The sequence below is a fragment of the Carettochelys insculpta genome, chromosome 13 (genome assembly GCF_033958435.1).
Source record: "Carettochelys insculpta isolate YL-2023 chromosome 13, ASM3395843v1, whole genome shotgun sequence".
Taxonomy (NCBI): domain Eukaryota; kingdom Metazoa; phylum Chordata; order Testudines; family Carettochelyidae; genus Carettochelys; species Carettochelys insculpta.
This window is the reverse complement of record NC_134149.1, coordinates 11,516,060-11,540,081: the sequence shown is the minus strand read 5'-3', so window position 1 is coordinate 11,540,081 and position 24,022 is coordinate 11,516,060. Positions and strand designations below refer to the sequence as shown.

Genomic DNA, 24,022 nt, shown 5'->3' with positions numbered 1-24,022 from the left:
AACATTTTGCTGGCTGCACATAGAACCCTGATGGGCTGCATGCAGCCTGGCAGCTGCAGGTTGCCACCATTGATGTAAACCATTCTACTGACAAACTCATCTGTGGACCGGTAGAAGAAAAACTAATTGTGCCAGGAGCAGCAGCAGCAGCAGCAGCAGCAGCATGCTCTTGAGTGCTTCCTTGTAAGATACAGAAATACCTAGGAACTTAAAAACCATAGATTGTACATTTAAATTGTTCCCTGGTTTGCCAAGTTTACTTTTAAATAGATAGTAAGTGAAACAAGCTGCGATGTGTGACTAACTGAAACCAGAGCTGAATGGATTGTAATACTTAGTGACCACCATGTGTAAAAGTTTTTCTCTGCAATGCTAATACCTGCTTTTTGATGGACCAGTGTCTTTTCATTGTTCTTGTTCTTGTCAGTAAAGCTTTAAATTTATTCATGAAGCAAACTGGAGCTCAGGTGGCAACAGCTAAATCCACTTAGCAGTAGGAATAAGAGGAAAGCCATTTTAATGTTCTCTTGCAGTGCTGCAGTACTTAGCAAACCCAAAGGATATTAATTACTCAGCATGCTCTGAGATGTAAAAGCATGAATTTATCAAGACAAATGCATTGAAAACTAGGCTAAGTCAACAGTAATTAAGGTGATGCAAAAAGACAGAGAAAGGAAGGATTAGTGGACCTACCACATTAGAATAGCATATAGTTTAGGGTCATCACTGGGATATTAAATTACAGGAGAAAGCCAAGATGTGGTGAGGTATCTTTAATAAATATACCTTCTGTTTGTCAGGCATACTCTCTGAATATGGGTATGTTCAGAATGTATATTGTCTGGTTAGAGTGAATGTTAAGTTGTATGGTTAGCAGGCATGACAGCTAATTTTATCTTTAATATATAAATATTTGCTATTTGAATGTACTTTCTGGAGCAGAGTGGAGAGAGAGCGTTTTGGACAAACATCATCTAAGCCACTCCAATATTTTTATGGTATTTAGCAAACGTATAATCGTGAGTACATCCACAGATGAGTGGCAGTTAGAGCGATGAATTGGTAGGCTCCACTTGACAAATTTAAGTGTAGCCTGTGTATTTATACCAAATCCATTAGAGCAGACAAATGGAAAATCTAGAGATGACTGCTCTGCAATTTAACAGTCACAGAATTCTGAGAAGGTTGATGTCTTCTTCGTTGTTGCTAGTGGGTCAGACTTCAAAAAAATCTCTAAAGCTAAAGCAATTTAAATGAACAAGTCCCACCATGCTGTATTTAAAGTTGTTCTACTTTGTCAGTAAATAACGAATAAAGCCAATGCCAATTCTTTGTCTCTAGGATATGGTGATGATTTTAACGACTTCGATTTAGCAGATGCTTTGGCTGACCGTACAACCAAGCGACGTAAGTACTGTTTACAGGAAAAAAGCAAATAACAATCGTATTTGTGTTACTCCCTATGTGGATTATACATAAATAACAGGCTTACATGACCAGTCATTTTTTCCTGGTCACATCCAGCTTGCATAATTGTTGACAGATAGAAATAAATTTTATAAGAGGAATATTTATTCTATCTGAGTCTTCCTTGGTGTTGTAATTCTGGTTAGGAAGTTACATTGATTTAGCATTCTGACAGCCTATTAGTATTGATCACAGGCCTTTTGTTCCGAATTACTTGTGGTGTTATTCATTCGTTCCCCTCTTGCCTGGAATGCTTTGTGTAGTGGTTCTCTCTTCCAGCAGGTCTGAGGAATGTTCCTGAGATTATGATGTTCTGACTCTTCCCTTTCTCCTTTCCTTGCTTGCCCTCCATGAGTATGTGTACACTTCAGTTAGACACCTGCTGCTGACATGTGCCAGATGACTGGACTTAGGGTGTCAGTTGCGGGGGAAGAAAGGGGAACTCACAGGCCTATCAAATTGCAGTGTAGATGCGTAGGACCCTGAGATCCAGCTGCAGCCTGAGCCTGAATGTCTGCACTTCCATTAGATAGCTCTGCGAGCCTGAGCCCCCACGGGCCAGCGGTAGATTTTTAATTGGTGTGCGGACATACTCCCTGGCTCAGATTTTCAGAGGACTCTTTTCTTGCTTATGTTATTTTGCTTCCAGAGTTGATTCCAGGAACATTTCAGTGTCTGAATACCCCATTTGCCCCACCCAAAGCAAGCTCCTACCTAACCCCTTCTCTTAACAGTCCCAAGTTAGGATATCCTCCCACTTGTGCCCTAACCACTACTGAGGCCCATCTCTTCACCTTCCCCCGACATGAATGCCTCAGGAGTTCCTGCAGCCCCATTAAATGTATTCAGCTGTCATGGGAGCTGGGAGACAAAATAGGGCAACAGACAAGTTTTACAATTGTACACCTCCAGATGTGGAGCAACTGCAGATGTCCCATTCCTCCTGTACACACCCGGTGTGCCCTGAGGGATTGCTGTGTCCCTCCTGAAGCTGGCATATGCTATGGGAAGCTGCTCCCCTGCCCCTTTCTGCCATGGACCACAGCCCCATGAGTTTTCTTAAACAGGATGTGGCAATATGTATAGTAAAGTATTCCTGAATGACTTAATGGTTTAATATTTATCTTGACTCTCAGGCACTGCAGGAGCACGGCAGGTTGACACAGCTTGTCCTCAGAGATTCACTTACACAGAATAGCCCTGGGGCCAAATTCTGGTCAGTTTTCCCACCCATGAACATTATGTGGCTGCATTTGTTGTAGGGAATTTATGAATGGCTAGAAGAAGTGTTTTGTGCACACAATATACTGTTATTTCCAATTCTGCCTGTGCACAGACTGGCGGTGTTCAGACATATTCATGCCAACTTCAGGCCTTCCTCTGTACCTGTCTGATTACTTCTAACTCTGTGCAACCTCCTGAATTCTATCCAGATAATTGAGTCCAATTTATCTCACAGCAAATTTCATAGAGAACAAATTGTGTTTCTTTATGAGGAGTCCAAATAAAAATATTAACTTTTTGTTGGAAGGAGTTTAGGATGAAATTATCTGATGTAACTGGCTCAGTCACATTGTGTATGGCCTGGCCATATCAGGATACGCAGTGTAAAGGAGCATCCTATCAAAAGTCATTCCACTGCCCCACCCTCCAATCTTGGAGGAGTGGGGGTTCATTGGGTATAAATGAAAATAAACTTTTTTTTTTCTAGAACATTGTCACAGATTCTTTGACAGAGAAGATCACCAACGGCATGATAGGACAAAAAGGAAAGAGTAGACATATTCCAGGAACGGAGCAGTGGTAATCATCAAGTGATCCATCTCCTCTTAACTTTGGTGTTCAGACTTATCTTAATTAGCAGCCTAAAAAGAGTAGACTTCTGTTGCATACAGCAATTATATGAATTCAAAGAAATTTGGACTCTTTTTCTAGATACATTTGATTAGAAAGTGTTGAGATTGACTCAAAGCATGAAAGGTCTTCATTCTATCTAATCCTTTTGCCTCTGCCTCCTGCTCCTTCCCCCATCTTTCTCACCCCCGTATTTTATGTCTGTGTAGCGTTATCTGGTTTTGTATTACCTGGTTTTTGACATGTTGTGAAATTGGTGTAATTGCCTAATTTTGTTGGGTATTCAACTACTGCTTGTGCCACAGGAAAACCATATGCTGAGAGTCATTTACTGTTTTTGTACTTTGTTATATGTTTTTTTTTAAATCAGTTAAACTAATCACCCAAAAAGCACCACTTTCACTCAAGTTTATACAACATGAGATAGCATCATTGAGTGACCAGCTTTTATCCCATGGATGCCATCTTTGCTGAGCACTCCAGTTGGGCTGCATATAGAACACTTTTACTAATATTCTTGATGTAATTTCATGTCATAGGTCTGTTGTACACATTAAAAAAACAAATCTGAAGAGACACAGACTTGTCTCTCCTATAGATTGTTTGTTTTTCTCAGGTTTCCAAATCTCCTTTAAACAGCCATCTGTGTGCCATTGCTAAACAGCATTTAGGGAAAATAGCCTGTTTTAATTATTTTTGTTGTATTTCATCAGTTAGAGCAGATAACTAAGCAGTGTGGGGGAGGATGTTATCTGACACTTGAGAAGGCAAAGAAAACTCATGTAATGGCTTAATATCTTTCAGCATAAGGTGACGCTATTGCAGGAGCTCAGCTGTCTGACAGAGCTAGTCCTTGGATGCTGTTTTACATAGAATAGACAGTTACACAGATTCTGGTCAGTTTTGGCCCAATGCAATTCTGTGGGATTCAGCAGAATGACTTCTGATTTATTCAACACAAACTCTGGACCGTAGTCTTTGCCCTGATAAATATATGCAAGGAACCAAATTGTAGAGTGGAAGGCTGTTGTGTTCTTGATCCCATCTGCTGCTAAGATTTAGAATTTAATTTTCATGCATTGATGGACATGCGACAAAAATAAGTCTGTATGTAACAACTCAACCAGCATAGACTGTTGTACAGCACCGGGAACATAATCATTCATGAGCCGCGTTCTATCCTAGAGTGTGTTTATGTGGCTTCCTTTGGCCTCTGAAGGAATACAGGAGTGTGTCCATGGCATTCAGAAACTGTAGGCCAAGTCCTCAGCTGATATTGATGATTTGCTCCTCTAAAGTAAGTGGAGCTACACAGACTCACAGTAGCAGAGGATCTGGATCTAGCCTACAGAGGACTCCTTGAAACACATCAAGATACCCAGAATTCAGGGGGTCATGTTTTTCCCCTCTCTGATCAGTGCCCCAGATGCAGCACTTGAAGAACTCCTCAAGTCCTGAAAATATTGGTACTAGTCCAAACAAGGCAAGTTGTTATATATAAGATTACTACAAAATCTCAGCATTCCTGCCTTGCTACCCATCGCACTCACGTGCTTGAACACTGTGGTTCCCATACTATGATTCTTTGACCACTGCTGAGCTACAGAACACATGTGGGAGATTCACAGACAGCCAGTTGCTCCCATGGTGTTGGCTTCTCCTTGTTTCTAGTAGCCCCATCGCACTAACACATCCAACACCTCCCTGTTACCAACATGCCACTTAAACAATCACTCAGGTTGCTCTTATACTATATGGCAGGGGCCTAGAAATTCAAGTTGGGTGAGTTGCATCACTCAGAGATGTGAGAAATCCACACTCCTGAGCAGCGCAGTAAGCCAGCCTAGGTCCCCATGTTGACAGTTCTAGATCAACAGAAAAATTCCTCCGTCAATCTAGCTCAGGGGTGGCCAGTAATTTTTGGTGGGGTGGGGCTACTCCAAGATTTTGGTAAATAGTTAAGAGCCGCACTTTGCTGTGGAAGGGGTGCAGGGTCTGCAATGGAGGTTGGAAATAGCTTGGGGTAGGGGACTGGGGTGCAGGGGAGAGTGGGGTCTGAGGGAGGGTTAGGTAAAGGAGGGGGTTGTGACCTGGTGCAGGGCATTGGGGTGAAGGGTCCTGCAGGGACCATGGGTGCAGGAGAGGATTCTGGCTTGGGGGAGGGATGTAGGAGCGAGTGAAGGCCTGAGAGGGAGTTGTGACCTGGGGTGGGCTAGAGGAGGGTGCAGAGGGTTTAGGTAGTGACCTGAGCCAAGGGATTGGTGTGCAGGGTCGGTGGGGGGGGTGCGATTTAGGGAGTGGGAGAGAATTCTGGCCTGGGGGAAAGGTATAGGAGAGGGTGCAGGGTCTGAGAGGGAGTTGGGTATGGGGGAAGGTTGCCAGAGGCAGGCTCTGGCCAGGAGGCACTTACCTAAGCAGTTCCTGACCAGCAGCATGTACAGGCAAGCTTCTAGGCCGGCTAGCAGCCCTAGGCTGCTCCATGTGCCTCTCTGTGCTGCGGGGAAGTCTTTGCTTGCTGCCCCCAGCAAAATCTCTCAGCTCTTACTGGCTGGGTGCAGGAGTCAGGGCAGAGGCATGAGGATGTGCCAGGGCTCAGAGTTGGGGGTGCAGGAGGCAGAGTAGGGGGTTAGTAAGTGGGGGTGGGGCTCCAGGAAGCAGGTAGGGGCAGCTGCTGGCTTCTTCCCAGGGATGGCAGGGGCCGCGTAGCCAGCCAGCTGCTGCTTCCCGAGGCTTGGGTGCTTGCTGCCCACTGTGGCCATTGTGGGGCTAACTGTCCCTTCAGTTACATGCCTCCACTTCCGTTTGATCAGAAACAATCGCATTCCACCCCCAGCCTATTGTCCTGGCACAACCAAATTCTGACTTTGCGTTCAATTATGATGAGAGGAATCCGATTAATCAAATTTGGTGGTCCTAGCTCTTATCATTTAGGAGGGGTTCTTGAACTAATAGACTCACAGTTGGACACTCAGACAAAAAGACATGCGCAAATGCTCTCAGATATATAGTAGATTCATACTTAAGATAACATGGTCCATTATGGTGTACAGTTTTTAAAACTCCTCCACTTTGGCCTCTTGCCACAATATTAATGATATTTTATGATAGTGTCTCGTTTCTAGAAGGCTCTCATTGAACAGAAATCAATGTATGATAAATTCTGCTCTTAAAACATAACCCAGTTACTTGCTGTGTGGTGGGATGCTGTGGATCTTTTATTGCCATAGATTTGGGAGACCAAAGCAGGTGAGACTTAAACTTGTTGCTTTTGAATGTTCTCAGGGGCATTGTTTGCTGTACACACTGGATAAGTCCTGTTGTGTTAAGCAGTTGGTTTGCTGAGTCTCTGTTTGAAATTTTGATATGGAGTGAAATTCTGCTCTCTGCTGTGGTGAATTTGAGTGGGATCATACAGGTGTTTAAATTAAAGCACCTGCATGAATTGTTTTCAGGATCAGGGCCTTAATGAGGTCTGCAAATGAAGTATCAAATACAGGTAATACAATGTTTTTCAATGTATACAATGATTTACTTAATGTTGAAAAAGCATGTGATTTAGGCACCCTGTAACCTGGCATGTAACATTTGAAGTGTAACGATCCCATGATGAATAAGCACTTATTGTTTATGTCTAAGTTACAGTTGACACATTTCCAGGTGAAACTAGTAACTGAGTTTTTTCCTCTTTCTTTCATAGCTACTCCCAATCTGCCTAAAAAGCCATCGGGCGGAACAGGTGAGGACCCTTATTTATTTTTCATTACTGCAAAGTAGTGGGTTGTTTCTATTGAAAACATTTGTGGTGAGTCAAGGATTATTCTCTTACTGTGAAGAACAGGAAAACTTCTGGTTTATTGTTGTGAATGAACCTGCCTCAGTTTCTCCATACCTCATATTGGTGCATGCACAACTACCCCTCCGTCCTGGGAATGAAGGGAGTAATTCCTTCTTGAAATGAGATAAGCAATGGAGTTAAGGTGGAAAAGTCGCAGGAGGAGCAAACTTTTTATGTCAGGTCCCTCTTTTCATACCTGCAAGTAGCTGTCCCCCCGCAATATAATCCAAATCAATGGAAATTTTGCTTATGTTCATATGAAAAAAAACCAAAAAACCCATTCAGCACATGTAAGAAAATAACTATGTAGAATGTAAAAACTTGATTAATTGGTGTGTAAATGTGAACACACATGATGCAACATTTTTAATTATATGGATTAGCCTGAGACTCAGCAGCCAATAGTGCTTTTGAAATTTCTCACCACCACTGAGGAAGCCTGCTCCCCACTTTGCAAACCCTTGACCTAATGCACAAATGAACAATCAAAAACTAAAATTACTATAGAGTAAGTAATGCAGAGCTGTATGCAGATAAACAGGTGTGAGGGAGAATTGCTCCCTGGGGAAGTTGCATATACTGGTTTTGCCTGGGATCAAGAGGCCCAATGAGCAAAGAATTGAGAGTGACATGAAGTGACTTGTCTGACAGAGAGCAGGGTTGCTCTCATTCAAGCCTGACGGTGACATGACACAGTAACTGAGAGGGACGGACCCTCTTGAAAGGGTTTGAAGGACACTGAAACCTGTCATGAGCTCCATTTGGGAGATGCATATGGTTTTCAAGATAGAAGCATTAGCGAAAACCTCACTAAATCCTTTGCCTGTGAAGACTGGCTGATCACTGGTGAGCTGTATCATAGTTTCTAGGAAAGAACAGGGTGCGAAGCTCAATTCTCGCTTGCTAAGTTGCTCGCTGTGAGCTTCAGGAGGAAATTGTAGTATAAATCCTGTGTCTGGAGAGAGTGGGGTGCCTATTCCCAAGCCAAGAGAAATGATGGTCTAAAGCCCTGAGCAGGGCACACATCCAGTACTTCATCCTATGGGTTGTAGACATTGAGGGTGTCTGTACTACAATTTTCATCCCCACCATCAAAGCCAGAGTCACTGAAACAGAGCCAGCTGCAGCCATGGCCCCATTTTTTTAGTGCAGTAGAGACATACCCCAACTTAGCACCTTACTCTAGAGGAGAAGATGAGGTGGATTTATTTTTAAATGCACTTGACATCGAGTGTGAATTGAGCATAGGGCAGAAGGAAGTTTTTGGAAATACAGGAAAAAAGGGGATATCAACTGTGGTTGCTGATATTACATTCTCATTTGGGTTATTTGTAAGGAAACGAGGAACTGGTTGGGGAATTAGCACAGGTGAAAAACTGGCTGATGATGTGACCAGATGGCCATGCCTGGGGTGAAGCTCTTTGTACTGCCTGGAGCCCAGGTTTCAGTGCAGACACAAGAAGGGGCAGAAGTGCTGTTGGTGTGACTCTGAATGAAACACTTTTTGGTATGCTGCTTGGAAGCTAGGTTATGACTTTGTATTCTGCCCAGCTTTCTCCTGGGACAGCAGAATGTCTGAATCTGACCTGTACAGTTGGCTGCAAGAGTGTGTATGAAGCAATCAGCCAGAACGTAAATGGAGTAACCAAAATGGGGCAGGTTGGGTTGGGGTCAGGGTTGGTTATCTCCAAGGCACCACCAGAGCAGCCAGCTGTTTAAGGAACAAGGGCTGCCATCCTTGGTCCACAGACGCCACATGGGAGATGGACATTGGCACTGGAACTGTACCTAAGGTTAGGGTGCTGAGCTGCCTCACCCCTGCCCCTGCTTGCTCCCCTTACCCTCCCAGCAGGAGTCAAAGATAGGGTTGCCAGCTGTTCAGGATCATACCAGACAATATTGCCACAAATGGTGTCTGGTCTGGGAGAGTTGGCAACCTAGCTACACCTAGAGGTGTCTGTGGAGCACCAGGACACGGAGCAGCAGCAGGGCCTGCAGGGATGGTGACCTGGACCCTGGGGACAATAGACTGCAGATCCCATGGGAGTGGTGGGTTATGGGACCTTGCAGGTGCCAGCACCAGCAGGACCCCAGAGGGGCTGCCTGGAAGCCAGGACCTGGGCTGGAGGGTCAACAGCAGGGTTGGCCTCTGGGCAAGGGAAGCCAGGTACAAACTCTGGGGTGGTGCAGCACCTTTCTTCCCTCTGGTTCCTGCACCTTTGGAGCGGGAAATGGAAGTTTGCACCCAAAAGCTTTGGGATGGTAGGGATAAGTGGAGGGGAGGGTTGAGGCGCTCCCCTCCTGGAAATGCACCGAGAAGATTGTAAAGGGGAAGAAAAGATGGGTTTGGATATCAAATGGCTCTGTACTGCTTGATGACTGATATGGCAGGTGTGAAGGATAATTCCAGTGCCAATTCGTTGTAGGCCATGGAGGTGATTTGGATGATTTCAGTTTATCAGATGCCGTGGATGACTTTCCAACCAAGCAACGTAAGTAACACTTTTACAGGAAAATCCTGGTGAGAAGATGGTGGTCCAAAATGTCAGTTACCATGACTCTTCTTTTTGTCCATGACTTGTGTGTCCATCATTTAATAAACTCAGCTGCAGCTCTTGTCCCACAGGCCTGGGCCAGCTTCCTGTTCTGGACACAGTGACCTGGCACATGAGGTCACACTCTGATGTGGCCCAGCTGCCCTTCGGTCCTTGGGCAGGAGGGGTGGCCAGGCCAAATTTGAATGAGTGTTGCTGAGAGCCCCTATACCAGGTCACAACACCACTCACTCAGATATGGCCTGGCCTGGCTCCGCCCCCTGCTACTCCCAAATGTCATGACAGAGGGTGACTACATCAAACCTGAGTGGCACCAGGACCTCACAACACCTGGAGTAGAGACCCAAGCCCAGCCTGGAGGATCCAGTTTCTCACCACTGTCTAAGACCCTTCCATCCCTGGGAGCTGGAGCAAACACCCCGACCCTGCATTCCAGCCCTGCTTTAGGGGGCACTTCTGTTACTTTACCTGCCACTTTGCCTATGACCTTTACTAAATTTACCCTGGCTGCTCCTTGATTAAAACAAGCCTTGGTAATCTGTGGCCCTAATCATGACACACCGTAAGAAAAGTCACCTGCTTAACGATGGTCCAGTATTCAGAGACACAGGCAGGAATTATAGGAATAGGGAAGCCACAACTGATACTCATCAGTCATTAACCGTACTTAAAACAATATAGTATCTGGACACTTACAATACTGACGGTACCAGGAGTTGCCAATTTTCCTGTTCCTAGAAAGCTCTCATTGACCAGAAATCAATATAAGGTAAGTTCTCCCTGTAAAATGTCACCCACTGTTATCTGGTGTGGGGTGGGGTGTTACAAATCTTTTATTGTCACTGATCTGGGAAACCAGGCAGATGGGAATAAAAGTTTAGGGCATCTCTACCACATCCACAGTTTTTTTTCTCTTCTCTTTACATATCAGACAAGTCCTGTTGTGTCAGCAGTTGATCTGCTGAGTCTCTGAAGTACATAGTTTGGCATGGAGTCAAATTCTGCTCTCTGCTCTGCTGGCCATCCTTGTGCATTAGAGTAATCGAGGGCAAAATTTGGCTCTGTATATGTAGTGCCATCATTGGTGTTAGTAGCATGTAGGCCTTGATTTTGCATGGGTGCTTAACTCTTTCTGGCCGTGTCTACACGTGCACGCTACTTCGAAATAGCACCCGTCACGGCTACATGTGTTGGGCGCTATTTCGAAGTTGAAATCGACGTTAGGCGGAGAGATGTCGAAGTCGCTAACCCCATGAGGGGATGGGAATAGCGCCCTACTTCGAAGTTGAACGTCGAAGTAGGGCACGTGTAGACGATCCGCATCCCACAACATCGAAATAGCGGGGTCCGCCATGGCGGCCATCAGCTGAGGGGTTGAGAGACGCTCTCTCTCCAGCCCCTGCGGGGCTCTATGGTCACCGTGTGCAGCAGCCCTTAGCCCAGGGCTTCTGGCTGCTGCTACTGCAGCTGGGGATCCATGCTGCATGCACAGGGTCTGCAACCAGTTGTCGGCTCTGTGGATCTTGTGTTGTTTAGTGCAACTGTGTCTGGGAGGGGCCCTTTAAGGGAGCGGCTAGCTGTTGAGTCTTCCTTGTGACCCTGTCTGCAGCTGTTCCTGGCACCCTTATTTCGATATGTGCTACTTTGGCGTGTAGACGTTCCCTCGCAGCGCCTATTTCGATGTGGTGCTGCCCAACGTCGAAGTTGAACGTCGACGTTGCCAGCCCTGGAGGACGTGTAGACGTTATTCATCAAAATAGACTGTTTCGATGTCGCTACATAAGCTATTTCGATGTAGCATGCACGTGTAGACGTAGCCTCTTAGTCCCGTTGATTTCAGTGGGATCATGCATATGCTTACACATAAGCACCTGCATGATTTGTTTTGCAGTGACAGGGCCTAAGTGAGGGCAGCTAATGAAGTATCTGAAAGATAGCTAATACAATGATTTTCAATGTGTGCCATGTGAAAAGCATGTGGGTTCAGCCCTTTGTAACCTTGAACGTCACATCTGGGTTGTCAAGATTCTGTGTTGAACAAACTCGTGAAGTTTATTTCTACATTATAATTGGCACATTTCTAAGCAACACTAGTAACAGAGTTTTTTTCCTTTATTTTAATCACAGCTACTCCCAAGCAGCCCAGAAAGCCATCCGGTGGGACAGGTGAGGTGTCCTTGTTTTCTCTGTATTGCTTTTCTGGTTAAGTCCTTTGCTTTCTGAAGGCTGGCTCGTCATTGGTAACCCTGTCCAAGCCCCAGCGAGAGAACAGGACTGGAGGTGCTGCACTAAGTTCACACTTGCTAAGACGAGCAGCAGGAGGAAATTGCAGCCGAAATCATCAGTCTGGAGGAAGCAAGGGAGACCTGGTCCTGTCCAGTCTAGAGGCCTGGCTTCTAAGTGGGGTGCCCTCCAGCAAGCCAGAAGTAGGTCCAAGGTGCAGTTACTGTAGGAACTGTGCACTTGCAAGAGTTGTGCCCCAAGCCCTGTGCATCAATAAGAACTGCGACATTCAGAGGCGGCAGTGAGTGACCTGTTATGTAAACACACATGTATCACCGCTAGAATGACACAGTGTTTAGAAGAGCAGTGCTAGCAGGATGCCGTCATGTTATTTGTAGTCTCTGGGTGCCTGCAAGCCCTGGTCCTGGCTCAGGAACACCCCCCACTGCCTGGTGGTGCCCAAATAGAGAGCCTAGACAGTCCCTGCCCAAAGAGCTTGCAATGTACAATCTAGGTTTGATTCCCAGCCCATCCATTCATTCCTTTGTGATCTTGGGCAAGTCTCTTAAGTGTTCTGTGCCTTAGTTTCCCCAAAAACAATGCCCTATTGCCTCCCAGGTTTCCTGCTTAAAGAATGGCACCCCTAGCTTTTTCCATATGTAAACACAACAAATGTTCTCTTTTGTTTTCCTCCTACTTGTTTCTGATCATCCCTGACAGAGGAAATTTTGAAACATTGGAGTTCTAACAAGCACATGGGGGTGGAGGAGGCAGGAGGGAGGTTTTTCTCCCAGTCTCTCTGCCTTTTCACATGCCCATGCTGATTTGATACAGGCACGTTTGAGCATCTGCTCAGGCACCCATCTGAGGAAACTTGCTTGGTTTCATACTGAAATGAAAGTTTCACCATCTGTAATGTCTCCACCTCAGTTCCAGCTAAACGTCAGCTGAAACATAGCCAGGTCAGTTGAGTAACAGCTTAGCCCTCCAGCTCAAAATAAACTGCAGCAAGCAAGAGAGCTCCAGAAATGAACATGCTAGCTAAAGCAAACCCAACCTACCCATTGGCCAATACTCCTTTCATTAGAAATGCCAGGAAGACTCGGGTTACATGAATGCTGCTTCTACATCTGCTGAGTGTGAACTGCATTTCTGAGCTTCAGGAACAACTCAGCAGAATAAATAAATTAACATTTGTGACAGGGGAGTTCAATACTATTAAAATTAAAAATTGCAAGCCAGATCCTTCGCTCCAGTCTGACGGTGCAAAGGAGAAGGAAAGCCAACCACTGCACAGAGGGATACAGTTCAGCTGCAATTCACTGTTTGTGAGCCAACAGTGTTAGGCCAAGAGAAAAGGTGGATGTTACTGGAAAATGAGAGAAGGTTCAGAAGCCCACAATGTCCAGCTCAGATACAACCATGATTGGCACCTTACGCTACCTTAGGTAGATAGTTGACACTGGTCCCTGACAGTGATCCAGCACCTGTCCTGGCATGCACACTAAGTACTTGCATGATCCAGAAAACATCATACTGGGTTCCATTTTTAAAAGTCAACAGGATTCCAAATTAGAGAGACACACGCTGGTGTGAAATCTTGACTTCAGTGAAGTCAATGGCAAAGCTCCCATTAATTTCAGTGTAGCTAGGTTTTCACCCCATAAATGCATGTGTTCCATGGGTGAAGAGTATGGGGTTGGTAGTCAGCAGCAGCCTGTTAGCTTTGTTTCCATGTGTGGCCAGGAACCTCTAGTTGCATGATAGGGTTTGTGTTTTGCTGACTGGCGCTAGTATGCAGCTGATAGGTGGGGCTGTAGTTCACACCTGGTTTTCCTGAACAGTGCACTTCTGTTAATAGCAAATTGTACTGTGGATAAGAACTATTAACACTGGGATTTAGCCAGCTCTGTGTCTCGGTGTGCCTTGAACATGAGGACATAGGGTCCCTGCTCTGGATTCAGGCCCTGTCAGAGAAGTCATTTGATTTAAGATGCCTCGCTGAGAACTTCAGACAATTTCCTTTGCCCCATTACATTTATTCTTACCGAAGTGCTGTCGTTCCTTGTTCAGACCTGAGTCTCTCTAGTTTCCACATCTATCTTCCACGTGCTTTTTCGGTGTAAAATCCCTCATACAGCAAAGGTTCTTAGCTGTGTTCCAGAAACTAGAGGGGCATGTACAAGCAACTCCCTCTAGTGACCTCTGCCCTACAGAGGTTCCCTCAGAACACAGCCTGGCAGATGTGCCAAGACACTGCAGGTTCTTGGGCAGCCTTCTCTTCAGAGCACCGTTTCCGTTCTCTGATGTGTCCTGGGCTCTGAGCTTGCTCTAATACATTAGATTTTGAAACCCCTTTCTGACCTCACCCCAATTTGATAAGATGTAACTTGCTCAGCCCCACATGTAGGGTGCACCTCTGTGATGGAAGGATGGGGCACACTCACCATTTCTGGCTCTTGTGACCAAGATCACTCTAGTCTAAAGAAGGCCTTTTTCTGGAAGAGCATGCAATTAAGTTATTCCTTGCAATATATTTCCACTATTGCCTTGACAACTGCAAGTATTTTCCCTAGCACTTCTTTCAGCACTGTATGTCCATTATAAGAGACAATCAGTGGGAGGAAGGGCAGAACCCTTCCTCATTTCAGTATAGTGGGTATAGCACACACTGTGTAGGTCCCGGTCTGGGAGATAAGGTGGCAAATTAGGTTGCAGTCAGTTTAATCTGAAAGTTTTGCAGTGGGATCCTATTCTTACCAGCAGAGCTCTGCGGTATTGTACATCTTTTCTCAGCTGACCTGTTGTGAATTGTATCTTGCTGAAAAAAGTCACATTAATCTCTATGTACAAAAATTTTTCTTTGTGAGAAAAGACAAGGCTGCCACGAGCCCATGTCTCTCAGCAGGCACCACTGACAGATGTTCCAATGCGGCCTTTAAAAAACAGCATTAAGGTTGCAGAGCTCCTGGAAGGGTGAACACAGGAGTGGGCCACTTGTGAACTGTAAGCCATTGATAAGGTTCTGCAGCTAATAGATCTGCACCGTGCAGACTCTTTGCACAGATGTTGAAACGTTTGCATTGCCAGCCTGGTGCAGTCACAGAAAAGCTTTTCAACAGCAGAGTCATGCTGACAAAACTGTGCTGTTTACACAATGGTGGGATTTGTTTTTCCCCTTTAAAAATAGGAGGCTTGGATTTATCTGACTACCTTGATGCCTCACCGGAGACTACAGCAAAACCCGGAAAGGCAACCACTAAACCCTATCCAAAGAAGTCAAGTAATAGCACATTCCTTTCAGCTCTGTGTCGGAATGTGTACATGCCATCCCACTGCTCAAGAGTCCTCTGTGGGGTGTGAATGAAGGAAACCGCTCGTCAGTGTAACCACGAGAAGCATGTCCTAATAGTTTGAGAGAGAACGGGGAGTAAGGACACCTGGATCTCACAAACACTTACTGTGTTACCACTTAATCTGTAAAATGCTGGCAGTAAAGCCATACCCGGGGGGTGGGGTAAGGAGACTAGTTTTACTGTCCACGCTGTACTGGGGCCATGACTGTGTGCTCCCAAGCTCTTAAAACACCTTACAAGAGAGACTTAGTAATTGCCCAGTATTAACCATTGTGTTAATCTTTTCAAATAAGCCGTTCTATCCCCTTCTCTTTGATTATAGCACTGTATGTAACTCACATTGGAATCTGTTCTCTACTGCTGGGGCTTCCACCAGTTGGGCATCACACCCTGGGTGACAAAAGTGCCCAGAACCCTCCTCTGGTGTTTAAAATGAGCCTCCCTTACCCCTTCATACTCAGCAGTGTACTCAAGCCTTAGCAATTACAGCCATGGCGGATTGTGTTCTGATTGAGATATTATGCCAGCATGTTCTGTGCCTGTGGGTATTTGAATGTAGCTCAGCAGAACAGCTGCCAGGGAAAAGAGTCTGCTAATCTCAGGTGAGCAAATGTCAGAGCACTAGAGCTTGGACGACAGGGGGCTGGCTGTGCAGCAGCTGGCCAAGGTTTGTACTAACACTTTTTGGGAAGGTTCCCCCACCCCTTACCGTCTGATGTGCTGAAGTTACAAAGGCCTGGTCGGCTTTCCTGTTGTTGCCTCATAGGCTTTTGTAATGTAACTTTGTTGTGGTCTTGTTTCTTTAGATGATTTTAGCTTATGGGATGCGATCCATACCACCACAACTAAGAAGCCCAAAACCACCAGGGCCCCACCCAAAAAGAATCCAGGTAAGTGCTAGCTCTTGAGTGGCACCTAGGGCCTCAAGAGACAGCCCCAAAGGAAGAAAGATTAGCAGTGCACAAACTGGAGCAGTAGTGTAAGCCACAGCCTCTCCCAGCACTCGCCTTCTGCCTCACCTATCCCCAGCCCATTTCATTTTCATCCTGTTTTTATTTTGTTCACTCAGTAATCCTGGAAAGTAGGGGGTCTGGTGTATCCACCTTTATCCCGTGGACAGACTGAGCTGGTCCTGGCTGGTAGCCCAAACAGCACTTCTCTAGTAGCACCTGCTACTTTGGAAGAGTTTTATTTTTCATTTAAAAACAAAACCAGAAGATTATGTATAGCCTGCACAGCTGTGAAGAAACATTCCAGATGCACAGTCATATGAGATGCTGCCTCTGTCCCTCACTGAAGTGAGAGGAGGCATGCCAGTGGAGTGGCGTCTGATTAAGCCAGCAGTGCATTTAGCTCCAGGATTCTAGATAGATAATGTGGAATGTTACTGTTAGTGAGACTTGCACCCATGCATTTCCAGGGGGTGTTGACCAAGAAACGTAATGCACCAATCACTGATTCACAGGATAATTTTATCAGCTGGTGTGGGCAGAGCTGTGGCAATTTTAAATCGTGGTCTTCTTTGAAAGAGCAGTCTAACTTTCTGCCAGTGAAAGAGTCAGGAAATTCAATTGCCTTGGTTATATTACATTGGTGATCATTTAATAAACATAATAAGAGGCTGTTCTCTGCTTAAACTTAAATTCTCAGAATACAGACCTGTGTTTACTTTATCCTTTTGTTTTTCCCTATTACTATTTCAGTCAGAAATGTAGCACCTCAAAAATATTTCCTTTTCCTTTAAAATCTCCCCCCAACTTTATTTCCATACACTGAACACACCGAATTGTCTATTGCATTCTGCCCTTTTCTCTCTTGCTTGATTTGTATGATTTCTTGGCATTTGATCCACTATGCAAGACAATTTCTGCAAGAAGAACATGACATTTATCACAACTCCAGCATGAGAGCATGAAACCAAATGAATTGCAAATATCTCCCATGATATTCTACGTTTAAACTGAAGGGGGGAAAAAGTCAGTTATTTCATCTTTCCTGTTGACACTGTCTGACAGGTGGAGGGCTTTTGTTTGGTTTTTGTTTGTTTTTTTGTAAGAAACTTTGTCCGAACTAAGGGATTGGTTCTCAAACTCCGTGGTGGGACCCCAAAGTGGTTCACGACCATGTTGTAAGGGGTCACCAGGCTGGGCTTAGACTTTCTGGTGCCAGAGTGGAAGCCTGAGTCCCACTGCCTGGGGCTGAAGCCCAGCGAGGGTAGGTGATTAGCTTACAGGCCCCAATTCCCCTGCCCCAGCTGAGGGCAATGAGGCTTGGGCTTTGCACACACACACAACCATCTTGGGTGGCAGGGTTCAAGGAGGCTCAGTATTCAGTCCCTGCTCCTGGCATCACATAGTAGTTTTTGTTGTGAGATCGTATCACAGTAAAGTGTGAGAACTCCTGGATTAGATCAGCGAGTGTTGAATGAAGTTCCTAGGAGCGCTTGCTCCAGGATATTAACCAATACGGTATTTTATAGCAAAGGATCCTGCAGACTTTGACCTAGCTGATGCTATTGATGATTCAAATGATGGGAAAGGCGGTGGGAAGCCAAATGTAAAACCCGGTGAAGGTACGTAAATTAACTTTCGTACTCTACTCTTGATCCTGTAGCCTAAAGCTGTCTGCCCTTTTTCTGATGGCTTGGTGGAAGGCAAAACACAGTGGGAAAGAACAGAATAGACCCCTGAGATGGTGTCTCCCTTTCAGAGGATTACAGTGGAGCCTGTGCTGATTTACATGTAATAAGGGCCCTTCTCATCCCCACATCAAGTCGACATGTAGTTCTCATTGTTCAGTATATCCTTTCGTGTAAGCAGTGAATTGCTGCAAATGAGAAAGACAGGAAGTGGGGAGATTTAAAGCTGCAAGAGCTGGAGATAAATGTACATGAGAAGTTAATGCTATGACAAAGTCTATGGCAGTTCCCTGTCTCTCCTTTAAATATGAGAAGTCCAGTTCTGCCCCTCCCCTCACTTTGGAGTGGCACAAACATATCTGACGCCAGATCGGACTCTGCAAATTCAGGGCTTTCTCCACTGAAATCAGTGGATCAGACCTATTAAGAGGGATGAGGAGGGAACATCAGTTACGCAGGTTAATTAAAGGGTTGTAATATAGTTTGTGTTAAAGGCCTGGATTAGCATCTCATTGGCTATTTGCACATTTACATATAAGTCCCCTTGTTTTATTTCTCATTGTGCCTCTGACTCATTAGTTACTGGCAGTTCTTCTAGGTTCTCCCTATCTGGTAGCTTAATAACTACGTGTTCTGGGGACTCCTGATCATTATCAAGGTACAGAAATGCAGAACAGTCCTAATTAACCAACCCAGTATAGAACCTGGGCTGGAGCTACCTTGACTGAGAGGTCTCGTTCCATTCCCAAAATATTGCAAGTGGAAGCTCATTTGTATGCATATGAGTCCTTGAGCACTGATCTAGAAAAGAGATGCACAGCTTTTGCCTCAAACTTGCTACTGTATAACTTGTGTAATTAATAACCAGATATTACATTAGATTGTATTAAGTTGCAAGAACTTTGATTTCAAGTCTTGTTTAAATATATTAGACTCATCTAAAGAACCAGAGTGTCAGTGCCAAGTGTTGAAAACTAGCTTCTTTCTTTCTTTTATACCCAGGCTTAATTAGCTTTGTTACAACTTACGTTTTGGCCTCCATTTAGTTTGTTAGTTTTGTTTTTTATCTTATTGCAAATCCTAAATCCATAAATGCTGTTTTCTGTGATCAGTTAATGAATAAAGAATCCTGTTCCAGGCTCGAAAGGTAAAGGTAGCCCTTCAAGAGGTGGAAAACAGGGTAAGGAGTCTTGTACTGGCTCCCAGCAGTACCTCTTTGCTTTATGAATCTCAGCTTTGTGGCACTTGTTTACTAAACACTGAAAACTTCTTTTACTCCTCTACTATTTGCAGAATAATTTGTGAATGTAATGGTTTGAATGTCTACATTTTTCCTATTAATTCAGGACTTTCTTGGTCTTTCTCTATTTCAATATTGCATGCATTCAACTTATTTTCTCAGTGATTTTGTCTGATACTTGTTCTAGAAATGTGTCCATGCACAATCCTTCTGATAGAAATACTCCAGTAATACTTAAAAAAGAAAAAAGTCAAATGCAGTAACATTGCCCTTTTAAAAAGATGCTGGGCCAGTTGTCCTTTTCTGTCCATACCTGCTTACTACAATAGAGAGGTGTGGCTGTCGGGGAGCTGGTTATGCTCTGCTGTGCACAGCCCCATAGCCATGTTGGTTAGAACAGCCTAGGGGTTGCTCTAGTCTATCAGATAACAGTGGTTCCCAAGGCCGGCTGAGAACAAGAGGATCACAACAGCATTCCGTCAGGAGTGGAATGGGGATAGTAAAGCTCCTTTTGCCAAGATAGTGACTCCACCTCTAATTCTTTAAATGATGCCTGGAGCCTGTTCTAAATTGTTTTTTAAATGCTGTCCTTGCACATGAAGTACAGACCTCATGACTGCTTAAAAAGGCCCCTAATTTATTTTCATAAAATTTTGTCTTACGAGCTACTTTTAAGTAAGAACGCTTAAGCAAGCAAGGAAGGTAAAGCCTTTTTGAGAGTGAAAAAGGTTTCTTTGAACATTGCCAAGCCTGTGGGTTGCAATTTGTATGCTCAGTATGTGATTTGTAGCTTGCATATCATGCTCTTAACTCTCTGAGGAAACCAGCTGTTTTCCAATTCCCCTCTTGTATTTTTCAGGGGCTGTCAGAACTTGATTCACAAGGGGGTATTCAGGTGGTGTAATGCTGTACATGGCTGTGCCTAACTTTTAGGAACCCAGTCACGTAGTGGAAATCACAACCCCAAATTAAGTGCTATCAAAAGAATGCACAGAAGCCATCATGCTGAGTGGGAGCTGCTTAAAGTAGCCAATAAGAAATGCCGAGGAGAGGGACTAAACATCACCCATCTAGAAGAAAATGCCCAATGCTTGATTCATGGCAATGAGCCCTCTCCTGAAATCAGGCCCTTGTCAGCATCCTTCTGCAAACAATATGGTGGCATCACCTTTGTATTCCACTGGTTAGAACATTTCTCTTGTGTGTGAGAAATCTGGGATCATGTGCCTACTCTGTCTGATGTGGAACAGGGATGTAAACCTTGTCTCAAATCCCACAGGAGCACCCTAACCATTGGGGGGATAGAATCATTCATTGTCCCAATGAAAATTCAATTATCTCTACAGCATGGAGCTTCAAGTAAAAGAGATTGAGACATCTCTACCCCAGTGTTTCAGGGCACTCACCTCAGGGCTTTTGGATGAGGAGACCTTTTCAGAGACAGAGAGATGTTATGCACCTCTCCTATGTAAATAACACAGACTTAGTCTACCTGAAAGTGAATTCCTTGTTGCTCCATGGGAGATTTTTTCAGTAGGCAGCCAAGGGTTGCACAAGCTAATGGGACAAAGAGCTCATTTTGTGCCAGCTGATATGAGCACAGTGAGACCCCTTCTGGTTTCTAAATGGAGAGTCTTCTGAAGACCCAAGGGCCTGATTTTTTTTCTAAGAGATGAGCATCCCCCTTGCCCACAAACAGCAGGTGCTCAAGACTTCTGGAATTTCCTGAATCTCAAGTCCGTTGAAGTCGGTGCCAAAAATAAGTCCCTAGTGTTTAAGTTGGATAAAGCCAATCAAAGGCATCAGGGAGGAGATGGAGACATTGCTGAACTAATTCTTTTGGTAGATCAGCCTCTCTCCCCTTGCATGTTTCCCCCTACGTCTTGTGGTTTCATACTAACCAGTATTAATGTTTTCAGTTACTAGTTAAATGAGAAAATCAGCCCGTGTGAATTCAGTGATGTACCAAACCCAAATAAGTACTGCATGACCACCAGGAGACAACAGACCAGTGGGACACTCCAGACCTCTGTCATTCTCAACTTGGAGTACAGTGCAATGGGGATATGTTCACACAGATGGGCGCTCCTCTTGAATTCAGGGTTGGGAGACTTATGAAGTTCAGTTCAGAAGACAGACTGCACTTCCAGTATATCATCTGCCTAAAGGTGATGCAGCTCAAATGTGACACTCAGTGAATAGCTGCGTAGGAGATGGTAGATCTGTAAGCAAGAGACACTCCCTTTGCATCTCTCTGCAGATCAGTCATTCCCAAAGCACAATGTGGGCACTGTCTGGGAAGTAACATGGCAGTGAGATACCCAATTGCAGACGCGCACCAGCTTCTCATCTGCTCCTATTCAATACAAGTCCCACACGGTGCCACCTGTAGCCTTTCTGGACTGTTCAGCAGAGAGTTTTCTGGTTACCACGGTTAGTAGAGGTAGCTGAACAACCTGATATAAGGCTTTGGGTATGCAACATATTATAATGTCTGAGGAAGTCAGCACATTTTGTCTGGATTTTTTTTAGCATTTTCAGATGAGGATCTGGCTGGTGTTCTGGACGATGGGGACTACCGTCCTGATAAGAAGAAAGGTAGGTCTTTACACTGTGCTGACCAAGTCTGCTATAGTTTGTTTATACCTTAGGCCAGTTAGTATACAGTATGGCCCTTCCGTCTGGTGACTAAGAATGAGGATAGAATTGAGCTAGTGGGTGTAGTTAGTGGACAGTCAATAGGATTTCATTGCTATTTGTATTGTGGTAATGTGCATCAATGAGGTTCAGAGTCCCATTGTGCTAGGTGTAATAATAGATCTTTTTAATATTGCTACACCTCGCTGCAGCATTCATTTTCACTTGCTTGGGAGAGAAACAAAGTCAAGTCAATCCAAGTCCAGAATCACTAGTCTCAAAGCCACAGGATGGATTCATTTAACTGTTGTTCTTTCATTGTTGTTTGTTTATACAGTGTTCTTAAGCAACACAATGACAAAGTGTGTCTGTAATTGTGTTTTGCTCAATGAGTTAAAGAACGTACATGCAGGGTTCTTGGATCTTAACTTCCTTTTATTATTGGACACACAACATGGTGCTCCGGTACCATGGACTAGTGATGTCTGATATATACATTTGTCCTATAGTCACCTATAACCACACCCCAGCAGTGTTGGGTTATAGTCACAAAATCATCTGTTTTCCATGATGTGGCTGTTACCAGTATGAATGAATCTGTCATTCAGCAGCAAGGAACCAATCCAGGTGTGAGGTTTTTCACACACACTTCCACCCTCTCTTCCTGGCAGGCACAGCTGTCTCTAGTTCTTTTGCCCCACTAAAGGCAGCGCTAATATAATCTGGAGATGCTAATTTAGCATAGCATCCTATGCAAAAAGCAGTGGAGAAATTGGAGTGCAAGTAGAGGTTAATAAAGGAGTTGCATGCATGTGTGAGGCTGTTCTTAAATCACTGTAGTAGCGTCTGGCCATCACTAAGGTTACATTTACACAACACTGGAAATAAATTAACAAGTGCAAATTAAGTATCCTATTTCAAATACATTTCGAAATTGGCTATTTTGGCATTTGGCGCAGTCTACACGGTGCCAACTGTTGAAACACTGCTCTATTTAGAGGCATCCCTTACTCCTGCAACGAGGGGTAGAGGGATGACAAAATAGCGCACCTGTTATTTAAAAAAATATTTTGAAATACCAGATGCCTTTCATGGATGCAGAGTAGCTATTTCATGATTCTCGGTATCCCGAAATAGCGCTGCAGTGTAAACATAGCCTCACAGACAACATAAGCGAGTCCTGGGCCTGGAGCCAAAACAGAGTGGAAACAGACTGGGATCAAGCACCACACCAAGGCCTTTAACGGAACAGCGATGGCAAAGCGCTGCTCCCAGCAAGGCTCGGAGAAAGTGGATGGGGAGGTAGTTTCAGAAGCTGTGGGCGAGCCTGTCCAGAGAAATCATGCAACTAGTTTTGGATCTCCTGCTCCCGATAGAACTAGCCCGAAGCTAGGAAGTGTGTCTGGGCCATGAGGAAGGACTATGGCTGGCTCTGACAAAGAGGCACAGGAGCTCATCCCAGCAAAGCCAAGGTGAGAGGAACACGGGGTGTTTACAGCTCTCCTAGTCCTCAAGACCAGGAGAAGTTTTAGGAGTGCAAGGAGCAGAGACCTATGCAGTTGAATTTGTTTGCTTATTAGCTCTGTGATCTGTGTGGATGCCATGGAGTGTAGTACAGGAGAAAGAGGTGATAAAGGATGCCACCCTAAGCTTGTCCACAGGTCACTTTAACTGTCTCTCCTCTCTAACACGAATGTCAGAATTACTCTTGGACACCTTGGAGGAGGAGAATGGCAAGAACAAACTTGTAGGTTTCTACAAGGCAGGTCCCAAAGCGCACTGGATTTTAATCGACGTCATTAAACTTCTAAAAGTTGTGTTTTACAAGGTTCTCTTACAAGACAGCATCTGCCTCGGAGGATGGTCATGGCTTGGGATTTGGAGATCAGGATGTGCTCTTGCTTTTGTTGATGTCAATGTTCCTTAATGTCAGTGGGAGCTGGGTGAGGCCTCACTTCATCTGTTAGGAACTACTGGTTTGGGGGCTTCACCTATGGGTAGGACAGTCCTCAGAAGAGTGATCCAGCTCCTAGTGTAGTGAAGGGTGAGAGTCCCACTGCATTGCAAACTGGCTTGGAGAAACACCTTTTGTGACTGATATATTGAAAATGCCCACATTTTGCCTCTCCTAGGCTACGTCTACACTAGCCCCAAACTTCGAAATGGCCATGCAAATGGCCATTTCGAAGTTTACTAATGAAACGCTGAAATGCATAT

At 44.7% G+C, this 24,022-nt stretch overlaps 1 protein-coding gene across 1 annotated transcript in view; it reads left to right on the top strand.

Moving 5' to 3' along the window:
• CD99L2 (CD99 molecule like 2) overlaps window positions 1–24,022 on the top strand; it is an 87,862-nt gene that overhangs the window by 48,071 nt on the left and 15,769 nt on the right. Inside the window, exons 2-9 of the mRNA XM_075007551.1 lie at window positions 1,342–1,407; window positions 7,019–7,057; window positions 9,583–9,648; window positions 11,839–11,877; window positions 16,097–16,180; window positions 17,770–17,862; window positions 19,067–19,108; window positions 21,701–21,766. Of these exons, the coding sequence (XP_074863652.1) occupies window positions 1,342–1,407; window positions 7,019–7,057; window positions 9,583–9,648; window positions 11,839–11,877; window positions 16,097–16,180; window positions 17,770–17,862; window positions 19,067–19,108; window positions 21,701–21,766 (495 nt within the window). The remainder of the gene's footprint in view (window positions 1–1,341; window positions 1,408–7,018; window positions 7,058–9,582; window positions 9,649–11,838; window positions 11,878–16,096; window positions 16,181–17,769; window positions 17,863–19,066; window positions 19,109–21,700; window positions 21,767–24,022) is intronic.